The sequence below is a fragment of the Halichoeres trimaculatus genome, unplaced genomic scaffold (assembly GCF_033239565.1).
Source record: "Halichoeres trimaculatus isolate MK-OKI-2021-1 unplaced genomic scaffold, fHalTri1.1 fHalTri1_scaffold_19, whole genome shotgun sequence".
NCBI classification, from domain to species: Eukaryota; Metazoa; Chordata; class Actinopteri; order Labriformes; family Labridae; genus Halichoeres; species Halichoeres trimaculatus.
This window is the reverse complement of record NW_027437197.1, coordinates 23,648,022-23,668,917: the sequence shown is the minus strand read 5'-3', so window position 1 is coordinate 23,668,917 and position 20,896 is coordinate 23,648,022. Positions and strand designations below refer to the sequence as shown.

Below are 20,896 nucleotides of genomic sequence, written 5' to 3'. Positions count from 1 at the left end.
TTTTTAGCTGACTTTTTACTTGACAAATATCTGTACTTTTTACTCCCTACATTTAAAAAAAATAGCCTTGTTACGCCTGCTTCCTTTGGATGTGGAAAAAAAAAAAAAAAAAAAAAAAAAAAACACACACAAACATACAGACACAAAAACAACTTGAAGAAGACCCACTCTGCTGGCACAAAACAGGAAACAACACCTTCTAAGTGTGGTAGCTTTTATGGAAAATAAAATAAAATTGGCTTACATGGGGGGTTGGTGGCTGGACGTTCCCCAAGTTAGTTGTAGGGGAAACACGGTGGGTGTTGTGGTATAATTAAATAAAGTACTCAAACATTTGGCTAGCCTAGATTAGTTTGAAGCGATCTAACCTTCGTGTCGGGTTGTGGTCAACACCAGCTGCTCCAAAATTTTCAACATTGACATTTTAACTACACTTTATAGTCATTATAGCCTTTAGAGTGCACTTAAGGCCTCTGTGGTGCAGCCTGAGCTTTTGACTTTAACTGCATTTTTTGCCCTTACATTACTTTCACTTTTATACTTTAAGTAGGTTTGAAACAAGTGCTTTTACACTTTTACTTAAGTAAAAAGCTTGAATCGGTTCCTCAACTTCTACTTAAGTCTTTTTAAACCCTACTGTCTATACTTCTACTTGAGTAATGAATGTAAATACTTTTCGATCCCCTACACTGTCACAAGGAAACTTAAACTCTCTGACGTGACACCTGCTGCACTTTTGTTCTTTTCAGTGTTTTGGTCTAAAATGAGCAAACACTGACCTCTTCCTATAGATACTTAACAAATTAATAAGTCACCTGTGCATCTTAAGCTAAGACATACATAGGATGAAACAATAAAGAATAATAAAGGGTGATGTTAAACATTAACTTTTTCCACGTCCAAAGCTAGCAGACTCTCAGTTTATTCCATATATTACAAATACATATAAATATTTAAAAAACACTCTAATCCTTGTTGGGAAACTGCACTCTGTTTCTACACAAGCCACACTGTTAGCTGTCTTTGTAAGTATGAAAAAATACATGCTCACTGTTTTCCCTCTGCAAACTATCTGCTATTGTTGGGTGTTTAATGGCTTTTTGCACAAGCAGACATGAAAGATTCATTTAGAGGCTTTTTTTCTTTCGAGTGGGTGTTGAATCACCTGGTGACATTTCTCCAGCGACTGTGGTCGTGACTCCATTTTACTCCTCCGCCACGGTAATGACAATTATTGTGTCGAAAATAACACAGTTCTGCGTTTCTTAAATGTCATGTCATTGCATAAAAGGTTTAAGTGTATTCAGTTGTTAGTTTGAGAACTTTGTGTTTTATCTTCATCTTCATGTTTCATTTACAGTCGTCATCTAACATCCACCAGCAGGGTGGATGTTAGATGACGACTGAAAAATATATATTTTTTAAATCAGCATTAATACTTTGCTTAAAGCCATCCATTTGAATATTTTCTACCACAGTGGATGCTTATGAATGGATGCTGTGTCGGGGCTGGATCTGGCGCCGATGTGTCATTTCTCACCTCAGAGAGCATTTATCTTGTTCATCACTTACAGCATATGTTGAAGTCATTGTGGTTAGTCACTTTTGTCACCATGGTTCCTGGGCTTTGAAGTTTTGCTTTTCATCATTGGGAACTCATCATGTCATCATTTCAGTGCCATTCCCATCGTTTGCCAGTAACAAAGATCCCCACCTCCACATTCAGACCGGCTCCTCCGTTACACAGACCTCGACCATCCTCCACAGAGCCTTTAGGCTCCCCCATAATACAGAGGTTCAAAGTCAAGGTAAGTGAGTGATGGAAAAGTGTGATTAGTGCAGGGGGGACTTAAAAGTAGGGTCTGCAGGAGTTTTTGTTTCTTCGAACTAGGCTCCTCCTTCATGGTTCAGTGCCAGCGGCAGCACACACCCACTGCCTAAGACCCTGACTACGTGAATACACTCACTAGCCCAGCAACCACCTGACTTGTAGAGCATGTGAGCGGAGCGCGAGCCAGCGGAGAGCTAAGTGGCTGAATTTTGAAAAGAGCGCAACACTTTTCTTTTTTTTTTTCTTGCTCAATTTTCACTGGTTTCCATCACAACAAGAGTCTGAGGCAATCTACTAAAGTTCAAACATTTTATTACCTCCCATTTATTTGAGGTCCAAGGCTTCAAAAAAAGATAAGTAGAATGTTAAGGCGAATTTTTTTTACAAGTGTGAAGTGGAGACGCTATCTAAGTTGAGCACTGAGAGGTAATGGGCAGAGTGGCATCCTCACCACTCCACTCTGCTCACATGCTCTGCTGACCTAGCATGTTAGCGCAAGCTAATCCCAGGTATTTCACATAACACATGGTGAGCAGAAAGCTAACTCACACCACTCTTGGTCCAGAGCTGCTCTCCACATTCCCGAAAGTTAAGCTAATCTTCACCCTTGTTTAGGAAAAAGCTTTATCTGTTTGGAGTTTTGTGTCACTTTGGTTGTGTCTTTCTCCCTCTACATCCATTACCGTAGTTGCTGTGAATAGCGATGATCAACAGGACCAAAACATCAACATTCAGGCAGAGGAGGAGGTTGAGGCAAACACAGACACTGACACACGTGCATAGAGACCCATAAGAGAGAATTAAAAAGTATTATTTTCTTGGAAAAGCTGACAATTTAAATTTTTAGGAAAATTCTGCAGACCCTACCTTTACGTTTTAATTTCAGTCTGTACATGTACAGCCATAAACCCATTTGTTCTGACATGACTCCTGTGGAGCATGAACGTAATAGCACAAAGTAAAGTAGACATTCTGCGCTGCACATGCAAGAGGATGTCCATATTACCTCATTTCTCTTTTGGCACACGCTGTTCAGGGAGAGTTTTTCAGAGGTTGTTATTTTCAACGTTCTTACACACAGATATGCTTGTGTGAAAGTATGACTGACTTGTGTGACAGGCGCGCATCCTGCTGTGGTCTGCAGAGAGACAGAGCCTCACCCGTCTAAGGATCTGCTCCTTGTCTCTGGTTTTTGTTCCCTCACAGGATGGTGGGTCCTGGAGTCCTGACAAGAGATCCTCCCTGCCCCGGCATACCTCTATTCTGAGTCGTCGTGGTTACCATGACCATGAAGAGAGTTCAACCTCCATCACTAGTTCTGGTTCAACGGCTCCTCGTAGGCCAACATGTAGGCTGAGGCTTTGGCATCCTTCACAAATTCCCTGAAACAGAATCACCAGAATTTCACCAGAATCATTTTATATTTGATATCGATGAATTAAAGTTTTGTAATGTAAGGCTGAACATCTTCTCTTTATGTTCTGTAGCATTTCGCCCAGAGATGAGAGCAGAGCATAGGACAGGACGAGCCCCGAGTATGACAGGTAGATGAGATTTTATAAATCGCAAAGATTGTGGACAATGTTTTTTTAAGCTTTGTTTTCTAATTTTTTTATGTTTCCTGTTAGAATTTGAGTATTTTGTGGGACAGGTCTTTCACGGTTCAGTGTTTTCACCCTTTCGTTTCCTCTCCATCAGTTACAGAATCGGTGCGTTCTCGCTCTGCTCGCAGCGGACACTCCACACCTCGCACTCCCGGCTCCACAGCCATCACCCCTGGCACCCCTCCCAGCTACTCATCATCCTCAAGGACCCCGGGGACCCCACGCTCCCTTAGCTTGATGTCCCAGGAGAGAAAAGTGGCCGTGGTCCGCACTCCACCCAAGTCGCCTGCGACGACACCCAAGCAGCTCCGCATCATCAACCAGCCACTGCCTGACTTCAAGAACATCAAGTCAAAGATCGGCTCCACGGAGAACATCAAGTACCAGCCGAAAGGAGGACAGGTGACGCTCTTCTCACTCACATCCTGATGTTACTCTTTAGATAAACAAATGGTTTTGTTCCACACCAGTGCCGCACAACCAAAATGAAAGTTACACCTTTATGAAGTCTTTCAAGTTTTTAGAAAAACATCTCAACAGCACATTCCATCAGTTTTTGCTGGCCTCATATTTTTTTTTTTTTTCTGCATCGTGTTGCCATTTCTCTTTGCTTTAACATCTTATCTTTCTTTCTCTGCCTTGACACATTAATCCCCCATACTTCATGCTATCCCTTACCCTTTAGACTAGTTGTCAGTGTTTTAGTCCCGTAGTCATCCATTCCCATTTTGATTCTCTTGTTTTTCTGCTGGTCAATGATATAAATACAAGAAGAGTTACTAAAGATAAAAGAAAACTGCAATACCCACAACCAAATTTTAGCAGGAAATAAGCACAAAGGAGAATTTTAGGATTTTATTTGTCTGCTACTTAATCAAAGCAACATTTTTCTCTTGAATGTAGATTTAAAATAAAATAAAAGATACTCAGCTCTGAAAGTTTTTGCATATTTTGACCCCCTCACTTGTTTTTTTTAGGATTTACTGCCAGTTAAGTTGACTTGTCAGACTCCCTCTGGAATCGAGAAATAAATGAAACACTGCAGCTGCCCCTTGTGGCTGGTTTGCTCACATTTGAGCATGCCCTACCATTTGTTAACTGTTGCATTGCTACTTGACCCTGCTGTAGGAAAGGGTAGCTAATTAGGGAAAAGTATGGATGTAACTGTAGTACTGAGTACCAATTTACATAAAATCAAAAAAATGCCATGTTTTGACACCTAAACACATCCTTGTGACTGTGAGGGAGTGGAAGAGTAGAGAATTTTCCATGCTGGACATGAACACAGCACTGCAAGTTTATATATTGAAGAATAAAGATGTTAAATTGTAAAAAAAAAAAAAAAAAACTATAAAAATTAAATTTAAAAAAATTAATATGTATTGCCATATAAGTTGGTAGTTGGTACCGTAATGTTCAAAATGAGGAAGTTACCCATCCCTTCCCTGCTGTGGTGGAGCCTGATGCATTAACACAGCACCTCTCTGAGATTTCAGCAGTATGCCTGCTAGGTGTGTGCTGTGATGGTGAGATGGATTAAATGTGAAATAATAAGTCAAGTGAACATGAATTTGTATCTAAAATGAAACCAAAGCTGTAAAAAAAAATTAAAGAGGGCTCCACTGGGTTGTCATTTATTTTACATTTTTGAAAAACATCCAATTGTACCAATGGGACCTCACTGACTCAGAGGATAAAAAGCAGACTTAGATTTTTCCCCAAACTTCACAACTCATGGATCCAAAGTTCAGAAGCTACAGACATGACCTGACTTTGACATCCTCATAATGAATTATGTTGTAAGCAGTGTTAGTCCCTTCAGTTTTCTCTCAGCTTTATGAACCAACCACAGCTTTCAGTTTGATGAAACCTGCATTTCAAGCTGTCTTTTTTCACGCTGCTCTACAGTGCAAACTGTAGAGTTTGGAGATATGTTTCAGCATCAGTCAGAGTTACAAGGTCAGCACTTCAGCAGCAATGAATCAGCAGCGTGTCTGCAACCAGAAAGCCTTTACAAGCACTTGATGATGACCTGATCAGGGGTTCACAGGCTTTGTTGGCACCTTTAAGACTTGTCAGTGCTGTCTGTGCATCCAGACAAAGAATCATGCTCCAGATGTGCTGCTGTTTTTATCTGTGGTTTTCTTCTTATTAGTTACAATGTTGAAAGTTGGGCTGCTGACCCCAGTATACAAAACATTAAGGAGGTTTCTGTTAGGTGAAAGAGAAACATGCTCAGATAGGATACGCTGCACAAAACTGAGAACCAAGTATGTGTTTGTCTTACTTTTTGTAAAAAAAATAATAATAATAATAAAAAAAGAAAAGTCTCATTAGACTAAATATGAACCACATTTACCAAGAATAACTTGTTATTCCCAAAGTCCAAATGTCTAGTTTGTGGTATCAGGACATTTTTCTTGTTTGAAAAAGCACACACAAGAAAAAAACAAAAGCTTATCAAGTTTACTGAAAAAAAAAGTCTCAATAACAGAAAATTCAAGCAGAATTTTTTTGTGTGTTTTGTTTGAAGAAAGCTGTTTTTTTTCTGGACTTGTCAGGTGAATGTGGCTCATATTAAGTCTAAAAGTTCTTTTACTCAAAGTATGACAGTAACATTTGCTTGGATTTCTTTTTTCGTAGTGCACAAGCTTGTGTCCTTATCTTCAATTTTCATTTGTTATATATTGAATTATTTTAAATAGAGTGAAAATACTTCATTGGTGTCAATTTAGCATAACACATAGATTTAAAGGGGGTTAATCGACACACAGTAATCTGCACTCTGTCAGAAGTCCTTTAATCAGTTGAAAACGCGTGACTTGCTATATGATGCTTTTGTCATACATGTTTGTCTGATGCAGGGGCAGGAGGACTCTTCTTTTTAGATTGACATACTGCCTTAGTGATACAGATACAGAGCTAAACTATTATTTATATGATGTATGATGTAAAAGAAAAGATTTATGTTTGACTGATAATCAGTTTGTGATTAGAAAATGAAAGGATTTTTTGGAAGGATTATCAGTTTTTTTCAGGTTGTTTTATTATGGTGATTGAAACATTTATTTTTCATAATTTTTAAAATCCTTCATTGACTTTTCTCATAGCAGCACAGAGTGCACGTGCGTGCGTGCTTGTGTGTGTGTGTGTTTGTACTTGTGTCACCCCTAGGTGGCAGTAGGTGTCTGGTGTCAGACACAAATGGATCATGGCAGCTTTTGTATAAACACTGAGGTCAATGTTGGGGCAGACTGATGGTCGTCATTCTCTGTGTTGTTTTTGGAAACAAAGCTGCTTCACAGAAACTTCACATTGATTCTGACAATAGCTTTATGCACTTTTGGGAAAATTAAGTGGTTTAAAGGAAAGGCCATTTTTATGTTTCAAGGGATTCAGAAAAAAAATAGCTTGGCAATTGCAAAAAACTCAAAGCTGCTGCATGTTTTGCAGTTGAATGCAGAATAATGTATCTGTTAAGATTTTTATTTATTCATTTATTTTTTCATTTTATTTATTTATTTTTTTCCTAATTTATTTATTTTATTTCATAATTTTATTTTATTTTATTTATTTTTGTTTTTGAGGGAAAATTCAAATCTTTTTTTAAGTGGAGTTTTATTTGTGGGGTGTCACCAGTAATGGTACTAGCCTCAATGGATGCCATTCAGCCCACTAATGCATCCAACACTTTGAAATATCTGAAATATACTTTTAATTTTACATTCATTTTTCAGAATATAAAAACACACATAAACATATTCTGATCAAAAACTTTAATGTGACTAATCATTGGGAAGATAGGTGACGGTCTTAATTCCATTCAGTGCTTTGTTATGAGCCATCATCTTAAAATCTAAATGTACAGCAGTATAGTGAGATAAAAAAAAACAGACCTAGGTGAGAAGAAAAATTGGTTGTTAACAGGATTTCCCACAGTGCAACAACTTTCTATTTCCACCAAGAACCAAGAGGCGCAGTCATAGGTTACTCCCACCTCCCCTCAGGTTTGTGGTAACACAGTGGCTTTTCTGAAGTCTCCTTTTAGCTTGAGGATAGTGGAGTCAGTGGAGCTCTGACAGTTTCACATGACCACAACACACTCCTCTCCTGACCCATAGTCGTCCCCTGAGCTGCGTCATGGTCCGTGTAGTTCCAGTTTCCCAGCAGCTGCAGAGACTCAGCCTCCCCTAGCGATAGCGAGCCTCTGCCCGGCCTCTAACCTGTCCAATGATTGTCCTCGTAGAAGCACAAGGAGCAAATTGTGCCATCAGAAGCCAAACACAGGGTGTCTTGGATCTGGAAGTCAGTGCTGCGGCTCATCTCAGTAACTCTGTGTCTTTCAGCGGCACAGAGTGTGACCTGGACCAAGGACCTGCTGGTACATCTCAGCACTCTTTTACGTTGGCACCACATGTGTCATAGAGACGGGATTAGAGCGGGATGATAGAGGATGCTGACAGTGTTTAACTTTGATCAAGTAAAGACATGTCTGAATTCATTTAATTCACATTTTAATTAGAAATAAATTCAATCAAGAAGCATTAAAAATTAAATAATTGATGTCAAGTTCTGTTGAATGTTTAAAGTGTGATGAAGTGATATTTGACTGTTAAATATTTAATGAAGCAGGAGCGTTTATGCCAACTTTTCTAGAGAGACATTTAAACTGAACCTGCCCACACATCTTTACATTTAATACCAAAACTACTCATGAGATTTAAACTAAAATATTTACAAAAATCAGATTTATGCATAAAAATAGAATAAATCATAGGAATTGTAATTTTTCATGTGAGCTTAGCCTTTTTTCCCCAAAAGTGATAGTGAAATTTTGTTTAAGCTTTTAAGTTACAGAATAGATTTATAGTTTGGAGGCCCATAATATGTTTGTATTTCTCCATAGATTCATATTTTAAACAAGAAGCTGGACTTCACTCATGTCCTAACAAAATGCAGCTCCCAGGATAATCTGAAGCACAGCCCGACTGGAAGAAATGTATGTACCCTTCTTACAAAGAGTCATTTTATCTTCTCTTTTAACCCTTTGATGGAGGGAAAGAGTCAAGACCCAAATATAGTTTTAGTCAGTTTCCCTTTTTCTGTGATAGTTTGTAGCACAAGTTTCCCTCTGTAGTTTAAAACTTACCCTTAAAGCCTGTGCATTGACCCCCCTTTAAATTATTTTAAGGGTAAAATCCAGCTACTTTAAAGGCGTAGTATTTCACCTTTTAAGTATTGTGCACATGAGCAGTTATTAAACCTCAGCAACTGTTCTGACAGCCTCTGGTTTTAGCCTTCTCACTGGGAGAGCGGTGACCTTAGACTAAAAATAACCTCGCCATCCACCAAGGTGGTCTCATCCCATGGTTAGACAGAGAAACATCACCAAGGCCATATGCTCGTGCACAAGCAAGTCTATTTAAAGCAGCTGTTTGCTTTATTGTGATAGGTAGCCTAAGTAACTAAAAAATGTTACGTACACTGCAAAAAAAAAAAAAAAAGAAATCATATCAAGTGTTTTTGTCTTATTTTCAGTTGAAAATGTCTTTCAGACTTAAAACAAGAAAATAATCCTCCAATGGAACAAGAGTAAAGTTACTTGTATGAAGACATTATTCTAGTTTCAAGCAGATTTTTGAGCAAATGTTTTTTGTTCCATTGGGAGATTTTTCTTTTCCTGTTACAAGCAATTCAGACCTCATTTTTGTCTTTCAATAATTTGAAACAAGACATTTTACTGGACTGATCCGTTGACTGTGGCTTAAATCAAGTATACTAAGACCATATTTCTTTAAAATAAGTCAAAAACACTTGATAAAATTACAGTTTTTGAAGAGTAAGTACTGTTTTTGATGCTGTTCTTAGCTCTCATTTCCAGTTTTTAGCCCTTCATTTATTTTTGTGTGTAGACATAAAGTTTGCACTCAAAACTTCTGACTATTGTGTTTTTTTATGAGATGGAAACATTTGAAGAGCGAATGGGTGGTTCCCTGAAAATTAGTGTTTTTTAGTTTCAGTAAAATTGTCTGTAAGACTTAAATGAGACACTTTCTGACAAGTCTTATCTAAAGATAATTAAAAATTTGAAGATATTTCTACCCTGTGCGAACAAATAATGCCTCATTTTTGTCCTTAAATATCTTTAAAAACAGACATTTTCAGGACTCATCAGATGAATGCAGCTCAAACAAGACCACTTTCACTAGGAACACTTAAATATCAGTTTTAAAGTGTGTTATGAAGTTAGTTTAATTTAGGGATAGACTGATTATCAGGCAGGCCAATTATCAGGGCCAATATTTGGCATTTTGATGCATATCGGCTTTAGCCTTTTTTAAATCTGACGGACGATAAGAATCAAATTTAAAACTGTGTTGTTGTGGCTCTGATGCAGCCGCTCCACTGTCTGCAGTCACTGCTCAGTCTCCAGCACTGTCCCACCCACAGTATCATCTGATTGGTTTCAAGTAGAGCCATGGCTTGAGAAACAGCCAATCAGCAGTGCAGTTATTACAGTTATTGCAGTTACATTAAAACTTTGGAAAACTTTATTTACTGTAGAAAACTTAAGCTATTTATTTTTTAAGTTTTCATTTAACTTCATAAAACATGCTGCTGAGCCTGGGAGCTGTTTAATAAACATATGCTTGAAGGCAGTGTTGGAGTTTGTATAATTCAACATTTTGACACCAATTTTTTCACCGTGACTCCAAATTATTTTCGGCTTCAAATATTGGTTATCAGCCTCTTTGACTACAAATAATCTGTATCGGTAATGGCCTTGAAAAATCCATATCCGTCTATCTCTAGTTTAAATAGGAAATGTCAAAGCACATTTCCATAGTATCCTCCACCTTTGGAGCACACTCATCATGATATATGTGGCAGATCTAATTTTGTCCCCAGTACACAAACACATTGACTTGGGTTTGGTCCAATGAAACAGACACAAAGTGAAATAACACCTGAGTAACAAAGAGTTAATTTACCTGCAGTGAGTGGAGTTGAAGTGTTACGCTTTAAGTGTTTCATAATAAAATTCATACCTGGCTGAAAAAATGTGCTTACTCATGTGGAAAAGTCCAACACTTGTTTACAGTCTCTCAGGGGGGGAAGCAACAGAACCAGCTGATAGGTTTGGGGCCGCTGGCATAGATGTTGATATATGATGCTTGCTAACACTATCAGCCTACTCAACATGATCAGTTTGGCAACATGAGGTGAAAGGACTGCTGGGTATCAGGCTCAGGCTATAGGTCACATCTTGTTTTTTAATGTTATGTCTTGATCTCCTGAACACGTTCATGATCACATGCCTTTTTAGCCTTATCTGGAGGTAACCTATGTTCTATAGATGAGGTATACTGAACACTCTTTTCTACCAAAATCGGAAGTTCATCTCTATCACGTTGTGTTTGTACACTGTGGACACAATTATAAAGCCTCAAAACATCAAAACAATCTATTCCTACATATGAAGCAGAGGAAAGTCACAATAATAATGTTTTTTTTGTTTGGTTTTTTTTTATGTGCGTCTCTTTTTTATGATGGGTTGAACCTCATATAAATGTACACATTATATCCAGACAGAAACAAAGGAATTAAAATTTCTTATTTGAATTCAAATAAAGGGTTAACATCAGCTTTGGTTGATTATCATACAGAAGTTTGGGGCAATTCTCCAGTAAATAAAATAAATTATGTTCCTTATGTTTGATTCAAGACCAGATGGACTTTATGTGGGAGATTTTTTCCCCAACATGTTCACTTCCAACACGATACAAACGATACGATACAAACGATACGGTACGGTACGGTACGGTACGGTACGGTACGGTACGGTATGGTACGGTACTGTTACGATACGATACGATACGATACGATACGATACGATACGATACGATACGATACGATACGATACGATACGATACAATACGATACAATACACTTTATTGTCCCTACAGAGAAATTTGTTTAGGGCTGGCCTGCTGCTTAGAAGTCTTCACAGTCTGATAAAACAAACACAAAATTGCATATTGCCAGCCCAGTATTGCCAGTATTGCACATACAGACATATATTGCACATTATGCACATGGTGCACACACCCAGCTATAAAAGAAAAAAAAGTAAATATTGCACAACCCCTGCAGCAACTTTAAAGGGGCGGTGAGGAGTTTCTAAGTAATATTGAAAAAGTCTCCCCTCTAGATATTTGCCTGATCATAATCCACACTTTAAAATGAGATTATCAGCACCAATATTACAGGTTATTTCAAAATGCTACGTCTTAGCTTCCAGTTTGGGTCGAGCAGGACTGGATTGATTCATGGCATGTCTAAGTCTCTATGATAACGCACCTACATAATTTAGCAGTGAGCAGAGAGATCTGCTGCAAACGATGGTGGACACTGGAGCCTAACTGTCAGACAGAAAAAGGACAGAAGAGCAGAAGAAAGATAAACAGGAGAGAGATAGAGCACGAGCTAAAGGCTAACACAGGAGCTAATCTGTTTGTGCTAATGTTCATTTCAACCCACATGCAGCAGTTATTCTGCAGTGGTCTGTTCAAACTTGAGAGATTGAGAGGACAGAAGAGCAGAAGAAAGCTAAACAGGAGAGAGCTAGAGCACAAGCTAACGGCTAAAACATGAGCTAAAGGCTAACCACATAACCAGGATTCACTAACGTTACATGGACTGCAAGCAGCGCAACATATAGCCGGCTACTAATCTACAAACAGACAGCGTTTCCTTCTTGTCACGTTTCAAATAGTGCTACGTGAGTGTTACCTTACCTTGTAAGGTTAAGCATCAGTTAAAAAGTTGTCTTAAACAAAGAAAATATGTTTCCATCTGATCGCCATTCATTCCAAAACAAACACACACCTAGTTAAAAATCGCATCTTCATAACAGTGACATGATACTCCAGGCCAATAGGTGGTGCTGTGGTCCAATTAAAACAGATCCTCCTTACAGCATGTTTAAGAAAAAAACAGCGTTAAATAATCAAATGAACCACTCTGTGTTTTAAGTCTGAGGACTCCACTGATCATTTCTCACATTGGACTAACTATTTTTTATGTCTAGAAACTGTAACTCAGTGGTACATCTTTATCTTTTCTCATTTAGAGCAACCCATTTAGTTTCCACAGTTGAGTTTTAAACCTTTTTTTAACCAATTAAAAAGTCTTTTTTAGGTTGTCGATGATATCAACAAATTAATCCCCTCTCCTTTAACACTACGTTGTCCTGTCTCTACAGAATGCACTCAATATGTATTTATGTGTAGTCCCCATTGCTTCCTCTGTGTTGCTGGGTGAAATGTATTTATTGATGTTTTAGTTTTATGTACTGCACCACTTCTGCTGTGTCTGCTTTTCACTCTCACTTTCTCTCATTGCAGCTAGAGCAACATCGCAGTACAGTCTGTGCAACAGTGAAAATCATTAATAAAATCCCCCCCTTCCAAAAAAATGTTATAAGAGAGCTCTGAAGAGTCTCTGAATCAGTGGGATGCAGAGGTTTTTGAAGGTTTTGAATTAAACAGCAATATTTTAATGGATCCTAAGCCACTGAACAAGTTCTGTTCTAGCTCTTTTTTATTTTTTGAAAGAAAACTCACATTTGCCACTGGAAATCAAATGTTTTAAAGATGCCATGTGAATTTCTCAATTCAAGGCCTACAATGCACATATTCCTATTGGGAGGTCAAGACCAAGCTCTAGTTTTCATACACTTACCAGGCTAACACACCTTTAGCATTAGCCAGGTGGGAAACTATGATTTGAGATGTGCAGGGAGAATCCATCTGGTAGGTTAGCACCAAGTTTTCAAAGCACTCAAATTATATTTTTCCAGAGTATCAGGAGAGACTGTTCACATATTACCCCTTACATAACAGTGGAAGAAATCCAGATCCCTGGGAGATTCAAACTGAGAGAAGATGTAAGATGTTTTATACGATGATCCTCAAAGCTCAAGGCACTTTAATATAAGAAAACATGTTTAAACTAACAAACACGCTGTTGAAACATCCTCACTAACCTGACCATGCAGTTAAAGCGATAACAGAGCTGCTTTCATTAGAAAATCAAATGTGGTGATGGTGGCTCAGACGCGTTTGCTGATTTAAGTCCTGCAAGTCAAAGGCATGATCTCCCATACTTTTCTATCCTACATGAGCTGTTCCTGCTTTTATTGTACATTTGAGATGTGCAGTCATGTTTTTGAGGTTGTTTCCTTCACCTCTTTGAGAAGTGCCAGTGCTTTGAGCTCTCAGGGCCATCACAGTTCAAGAGAATTTCTTTAACTGCCTTGCCAGAAAGTCCAAGCCTTCTCCCTCCTCATTACTGACCTCCACCCCTGCAGGTTCTCATCCCCAGTGTTAAGCTGGACTATAGCCATGTTCAGTCTAGGTGTGGGTCCTTGGACAGGCGGGGCTACTCGGCAGGAGGTGGAAACGTGAGTCTTGTACCGCAATTCCATTGTCACAGTATTTCTGTCACTGTTGTTTCTCTTTTGTGTTGTGGTGTTTGTACTGTGTGTTTCTCTCCACTCTGCTTTACACTTTACAAGTTTGTTTTGTCACTTTCTCATTTATCTCACAATGCTCTCTGTTATAGCACTTTCACTGACACGAGTTTGTGTTCACTGAAAAGAGGCTGAAGTTATACGTGTCCCTCTACCATACTGGCAGCAACAATACAGAAATGTTACCTGTATGGCACAGCAATGCAAGAAAAATATCATCAAGGATTAAAAAGCAATAAAATAAACATATGAATACAAAAACTATTGGGTGAATCAGGGAGAAAGAAAGAAAGAAAGAAAGAAAGAAAGTGATCTCGGAGCTTATTCCATACCTGGGCTGAATTTTATCAAAACCCTGCTTCTCCATTCTGTCCTGACTCTTAGGACGGCCAGGAAGCCAGCCCCTGATGTTTTCAGGGTCCCAAAGAGCTCAAATGTTAAAAACATATCAGATTATATATTATATATAGTGTTTTGGCTCTGAACCAGAGATAGACTTACAGGCCATCAGAGAGCAACCCTGAGGTCGCTGAACAGAACAACTTGTTACAACCGTCCTGTGAACAGAACATTGCATTAATCTAATCTGTGTGTACCAGCCTCTCAAGGTCTGTGTGTGTCATCATTCCTCTTCCTCTAGCCATAATAAAGTGACCTGTAGGGGATTCACTGTCTTTATCTACAAGCCAAAGTACAGTTTGCTCAAAATCAGTGAAGGCAGTTATAACTTTCACTCATCTGTAAAAGTGGGTGATTAGTTGGTAAAAAATAGTGCACTGGTTTTAGTGACAGTTAAGTGATTGTTCACTGTTTGCATGATATCACACATTCGACAGTGATTGACAGTTCCTGGTTCTTTTCATAGCAAACATGACTGAGTGTCTGAATAACAGCCAGATTTAGAGAGCCTTTAATAAATTAAATGTGATTCAGTGTTCACCAGGAGGTGAATTTGTTAAAGGTAGGATCTGCAGGAAGTTTTGTTACGTGTCAGTAAACACAACATTCAAACTGGGCTCCTCCTCCTTGGCTCAGTGCCAGCAGCAGCACACACCCACAATCTTTGACAGAAGCTACGTGAGCACACTCACTAGCCCAACAACCAGCTGTAGCATCTTGTTCCTACGTGGGAGAGACTTGAGAGCTGTGCACCTGACTTGGCATGTTAGCACAAGCTAATCACGGGTATTTGACACATGCCTGGTTAGCAGAAAGCTAACTCCCGTCGCTCTTCGTCCAATTCTGCTTTTCAAAGCTAGTGAAAGCCGAGCCAAGCTTCACCCTCGTTTAGGAAAAAGCTTGATCTGTTTGGCATTACATTTCACTTTGGTTGTGTTTTTCTTCCTCCATGCTACATCCACTATCGTAGTTGTGCTAATTAGCTTTCACTCACCAATCAACATTCAAAGTCACTGGGTGTGCTGTGATTGACTTAGGTAATCATGCTTAATTTCTGCTCAGAAACGCCCTGATACAAACAAAACATCAACATACAGGCAGAGTGAGGCAGACACAGACACTGACACACATGTATAGAGGCCCAGAAGTGAATCCTGCTGACCCTACCTTTAAATGACATAAAAACATCTTCACATTAATTTTTCTATATGAGGATATTCAAAGGTAAGTTTGGATTGATAAAATTTAAATATCCTGTTTCACCACATATAATGTTGTAAAATGTGAACACGCAACATCTTTCCATCCCTTTCAGCTTGTGCTAAAGGTAGCTGAAAAAACAATCACAGAGTGGTGTTGTGGTTATAATGTGTCTCACAGCTGAGACTTCTTGATATTACTTCACTTTACCACTCCTCACTTGCCTCTCAGGCTATGTAAGACCTAGGACAGACCTATGAATTTCTGCTTACTCAAGACACATATCTAAATCTGTGACTTGGCATGTAGCAGTGACTTTCACAGGTTGTGGTGGATCGTTTCTCAGTCACATGATGTTCTCTTTAGATTCCTGGGATTGGTCACATGACTGCATATCCAAATCTCCTCTTTGCATGTGATGACTTTATCCTCAAACTTCTACTCCACAATTTTTCCAAAACACTCAACAGTCATTTTGCATTTTTGACAGATTTTCTAAATAGCGCATTCATTTTTTTTGTTTTGAATGTTTTTTGCTTTAACAGATTCCAGCAGTTCTCTTCACAAAACAAAACAACACATGGGCCTTCATTTGGCAGTCACTGTGTTCTGCTTTTGTGCTTGTTTTTTTTTTTTTTTTTAAATAATCACATGTAATGAGACATGATGGTGTTGGAGCGTGGATAATTGCAGCCTCTCATTATGAGTTGATACCTGTCATTTACTTCAGCCAGCAGCCTCAGTATCATACAAACCAGATGAACCAAGTTATTGTGTTTTGTTGAAAACAGCTACATGTGAGCGTCATTTGACTTAACAAGTTCAGAAGCATAATTTAACCAATGAGCTTGTTATTTTCTTATTTGACCTCTTCCAGGTGCAGATTCAGAATAAGAAGATTGACTTGAGCCATGTGACCTCCAAGTGTGGTTCTCTAGATAACATCCATCACCGACCAGGTAAGAGTCGCCCTGTCCTTGTTTAGGTGATAACAGCTGGGGTGACATCAGTGTACTTGGTTTTATGTTGCACTGCAAAGGCTGAAATCCAAGCAAGTGTTTGATATCTTGAAACCAGACATTTTTCTATCCTTGTAAAGTGAATGGGCTCATTAAGTCAAATGAGGTATTTTCTTTATTAAAAATGAGACCAACATTCTCTAAAGTTTCAATTGTTGCACTGTCTTAGCTTAAGAACCAGCAGTAAACTCCATTTGGATTGACAGCCTGGTAGATCTGTCCTGAGGCGGCTGAATGTGGGAGGTGTTGTGCTTCCTGGCAGCCATGCTGTTTTGTGTGTTTCTATCCTGAGCGTGTCGAGTAGGATTCTGCTAAACCTTAGATAATCTGACTTTTATCAGTCATAAGGGATTTTATTCATCAGGTTTTGCTGCATCATTTAGATTGATTGTGGAAAAAATGTAAAGTTAAGAAAAGTCTCACCACCATCTCCTCTTCTTTTAAGTGTTTTTCTGTTTTGTCACCCGTCTGGAGTAAATAAGATTTTGTACCATGTTCTCCTCTTCTCTCCAGGAGGCGGTAACGTGCGCATAGAGAGTGTGAAGTTGGACTTTAAAGACAAAGCCCAAGCCAAGGTGGGTTCCCTGGATAATGCTCATCACATGCCTGGTGGAGGCCAATTCGTGGTGAGTGTCAGCTCCATGCTTCCATTCCATGACTGAAAGGAAAACAAGTTTTTGAGAGATTGTCTTGCTCACTTTGGCAGAGTTCTCAAACAAACAACTTGTGATGCACAGATATTTCAGTCATCTTGAACAAACACATAAAAATAAAGAGCATTTACTATCAATAAACTTGTCAATACACGTTTTTTTTATTTTTAACTGTAGTAACGTTAGGGTTGCATTAATAAGACAGTTCATTGAGGCTGTTACATTGAGCTTCAGATCCTTTTTTCAAGAGACCAGAGTGAAAGATTTTCCCAAGAGCACAAGGACTCAAACTGAAAAACTGTAAACAGAAATCTTATCAAGTGTTTTTGTCTTATTTCAAGTAAAAAATGTTTAATTTTACTTGAGATGAGCTGCATTCACCTGACCAGTCCACAAAAATGTCTTGTTTCCAGTTATTTAAAGACAAAAATGAGGTCTGAATTGCTGTAACAAGTAAAAAAAATCTGCCAATGGAACAAGAAAAAAAATTGCTGGAAATTTGCTTAAAACTAGAATAATGTCTTAATACAATTAACTTAACTCTCTTTTCATTTGCAAATTTTTTTTTCTTATTTTTGATTTGTTAAAAGTGATTTAGACCTCATTTTTGTCTTAAAATAACTTGAAACAAGACATTTTTCTGGACTGGTTGGGCAAATGTGGCTCATATTAAGTACAAGAAAAACATTTTCTACTGTAAATAATCAAAAACTCTTGCTAAGATTTCAGCTTTTGGAGAGTAAAAATGTAATTGTTAATTTACACATATGAAGATAAGTATTTCCAATGGGTCAATCTTCCAAAAACTTGTCCTCCTTTTCCAACAGTGAGGTTATCAGTTAAGGTACAGTATACACTGCTGTACAGGTTTATCCAAACAGCTGCTGGAAGTTCTCCCAGTCAAGTATCAAGTGTCAAGTAAGACCCTGAAGTCAACCCAAGACTGCCCCAGAAAATGTAATTGTCCAGTTTCTTCTATGAAGATATTACAAATTAAAAAAAAAAGAATACTAGCAAATTATTTTTCCTGCTGGTAGTTTTTATACTCTTTCCAGACAATTGCAGCCTTAATTTTGTCATTTTTTCTCTTGAAATAAGACATTTTTTTGGACTTGTCCAATGGATGTTAAAATAATTGTAATGTTTTGTTTATTGTTTTAAATCCTTTAATTTTTTAATTTTGTTTTGTTTTGTTTCAAAAAAAAATGAGGGCAAAATCTCGCTTGGATTTAAATTTTACAGTGAAACAAGAAGAGCATCACAAACCTAAATTACAAGATTCACTAAACCTGAACGAGTTTAGATCTAATCTTTCACAGCCAGACAAAGAAGATAGTTGTGGTGTTCCAAACTTTGTTTCTTTGTTTGTTTGTTTCTTTCTTTCTTGTTTTTTTTTTTTTTTGTTATTTTTGGTACTGACGGGTTGTCTACCTCCAAAGTTTGTCATGGCAAGCCTCACTGATTAACATGACGGTAGTGCTAAAATCAAAGAAGTAACCATTTTAAACTTGATCAACATTTGACGCTTTGTTTTTGTTTATTTATTGTTTTTATCAACAAAATATCTCTAACATTTATACATCTCTACATTTGCTGGTGGATGTGTGAATGCATTTCCCTTGACAGCTGAAGATGGTAGCTCTTCCTTTCACATCTTTACTGCATCTCATTAAAAACATACACATTTGTGAAGTCAGAATTTGAGTTGTTCCTTTTCCAGTGTTTGTAAACCTGACTCATGAAGATGCATTTTTGTTATACTCTTGGAAATGTACATGAAAATATAAAATGTAAATAATCCCCTTCTTCCTCATCCACATCTCACCACACACCACCTCCCTCTGCAGATTGAGAGCCACAGGTTGTTATTCCGAGACCACGCAAAGGCACGAGTAGACCACGGCGCAGAGATCATCATCCAGTCTCCGGGCCTCTCCGGCACCATCTCGCCTCATCGCCACCGGGACAGCCACCTATCTTCCTCGGGCAGCCTCAACATGATGGATTCTCCGCAGCTAGCGACCCTGGCCGAGGACGTCACCGCAGCTCTGGCCAAGCAGGGTTTGTGAACACTGGGTGTGTGGGTTCTTCCTCAGCACCCTGGACATCCTCACTCTGATCCATTCAAACTGTCCTGCCCTCTCCTGCCACCCTGAGGCCATCCTCGGCTAAACCACGTCAAGATCTAACAAACCAAGTAGAGACTTGAATTAGGAGCAAATGTACTTTGATCCTCTTTATTTCCTACTTTAAATCCACATGTGTGCTGTTTCTGATTCATTCTGTCGGCCTCTCTTTTCTGAATGATGTTGCATAGAATAGTTCATCCTGAGCGCTGGTCCTGGATTACGTGTCATACACAGAGTGGGGGCCAGGTTTTGGCTTGACTGGTCCTGGACCAGTGATTTAAAGAAGTTAGAGCTTTTTATCTATTTTGAACAAGGAGTAATGCGGCCAGCACACCACGCAGCACGTATTGTTCTTGCTCAGTAAATGTGCATGGACGCCAAACCCCTAACGAACCAAGCATCCTTACTGCAATTCATTCTTGTCATCTAATATTTAATATATTTAACTAATATATATATAGAAATATGTACAAAAAATAAAGTTCCTTGCCATCTACATGTCCTCAAAAGATTTTAAAAGGAAGTGACAGTATGGCTATAAAATATACTTGTAAAATTGCATTACTGCAAGACCTAGGTAATGTTATGACAAGCATGTACTGACTTTAATCTTAAAAGAGGCTATTTTGTAATCTAAGGATTTTAGTAAGTTATTTCCTCGACTTATTGGTTCAAGATAAATCAAGTTCATGTTTTGTAGTTATTAGTTGTTTACAGTGTTATGCTTGGTGATAATGTCCGACAGCTGAATCGGTGTTGCTAAGGAATGCATCTCAGTCCTGTTGAAGAGCATCATACACATGTACCTGGTCAGTAATTCAATATAGAAGCAAATAAAACGCAGGAGCTCATTCCACAAACCTTCGTCTTTTAGGACACAGCTTCAAGTATCTTGTCTTTCCAGCTAGAGAGATTCAGCTGACACGTGGACATTCCTCCAAGAACACAGGCTGATGCTGTACTCATCAGGACTGCCCGGTGCTGACCGCCCGGCAGAGGGGAGACTCCACAAACGGGACCTGGTGTTACTCAGAAGACACAGCTACTCTGAAATCTGTCCGTGTGTGTGTGCGCGCGTTTGGTGCCAGATCCGATGCTGTTTTACGACGTACGCTTCCGTACCTGGATGTTTCGTTGCAATGTGTGGGAGAAGAAGGTGGAGAAAATATTTTGAAAAATCCATTAAAAAGACAGTTCATTAAAAAAAAAAAAATGAAACGGTCAAAGGATCTTGGATCCTGTTCATCTCTTAGAAAAAAAAAAGTGTTTGGGTGATCTAGTTTCTTTTTCAGACGCCATTTGTGGTATATTCTGCCTCCTGCCTAATTACTGCCCCTACCTGAGATTGTTTGTTTGCTTCTGTGTTTTTTCTGCATACCCCATCTCTGTGTGCCCCCTCCCACCTCCTGCTAAACCTTACAGCAACTGTAAATGTATTTAAAAGGTCAAGTAGATGTACGCAGTTTTTCTCTTGTTGATATGACACCAATTACAATGATTAATGAAAATAAATTCAACAAAAAATGA

General features: G+C 38.6%; 1 protein-coding gene across 9 annotated transcripts in view; it reads left to right on the top strand.

Moving 5' to 3' along the window:
* The window catches only part of map2 (microtubule-associated protein 2), a 150,740-nt gene extending 129,844 nt beyond the window's left edge, over positions 1–20,896 (top strand). For 6 of the 9 annotated variants that reach the window (XM_074694330.1, XM_074694328.1, XM_074694335.1 and 3 more), the window contains 7 exons: positions 3,038–3,179; positions 3,319–3,375; positions 3,530–3,837; positions 13,808–13,900; positions 16,446–16,527; positions 17,101–17,213; positions 19,088–20,896. In XM_074694330.1, coding sequence (XP_074550431.1) covers positions 3,038–3,179; positions 3,319–3,375; positions 3,530–3,837; positions 13,808–13,900; positions 16,446–16,527; positions 17,101–17,213; positions 19,088–19,309 — 1,017 coding nt within the window. In that variant the 3' untranslated portion in view covers positions 19,310–20,896. Of the gene's footprint in view, positions 1–1,676; positions 1,836–3,037; positions 3,180–3,318; positions 3,376–3,529; positions 3,838–13,807; positions 13,901–16,445; positions 16,528–17,100; positions 17,214–19,087 lie in introns of those variants that run through there. The other 3 variants (XM_074694331.1, XM_074694332.1, XM_074694337.1) reach the window with 3 other exon arrangements.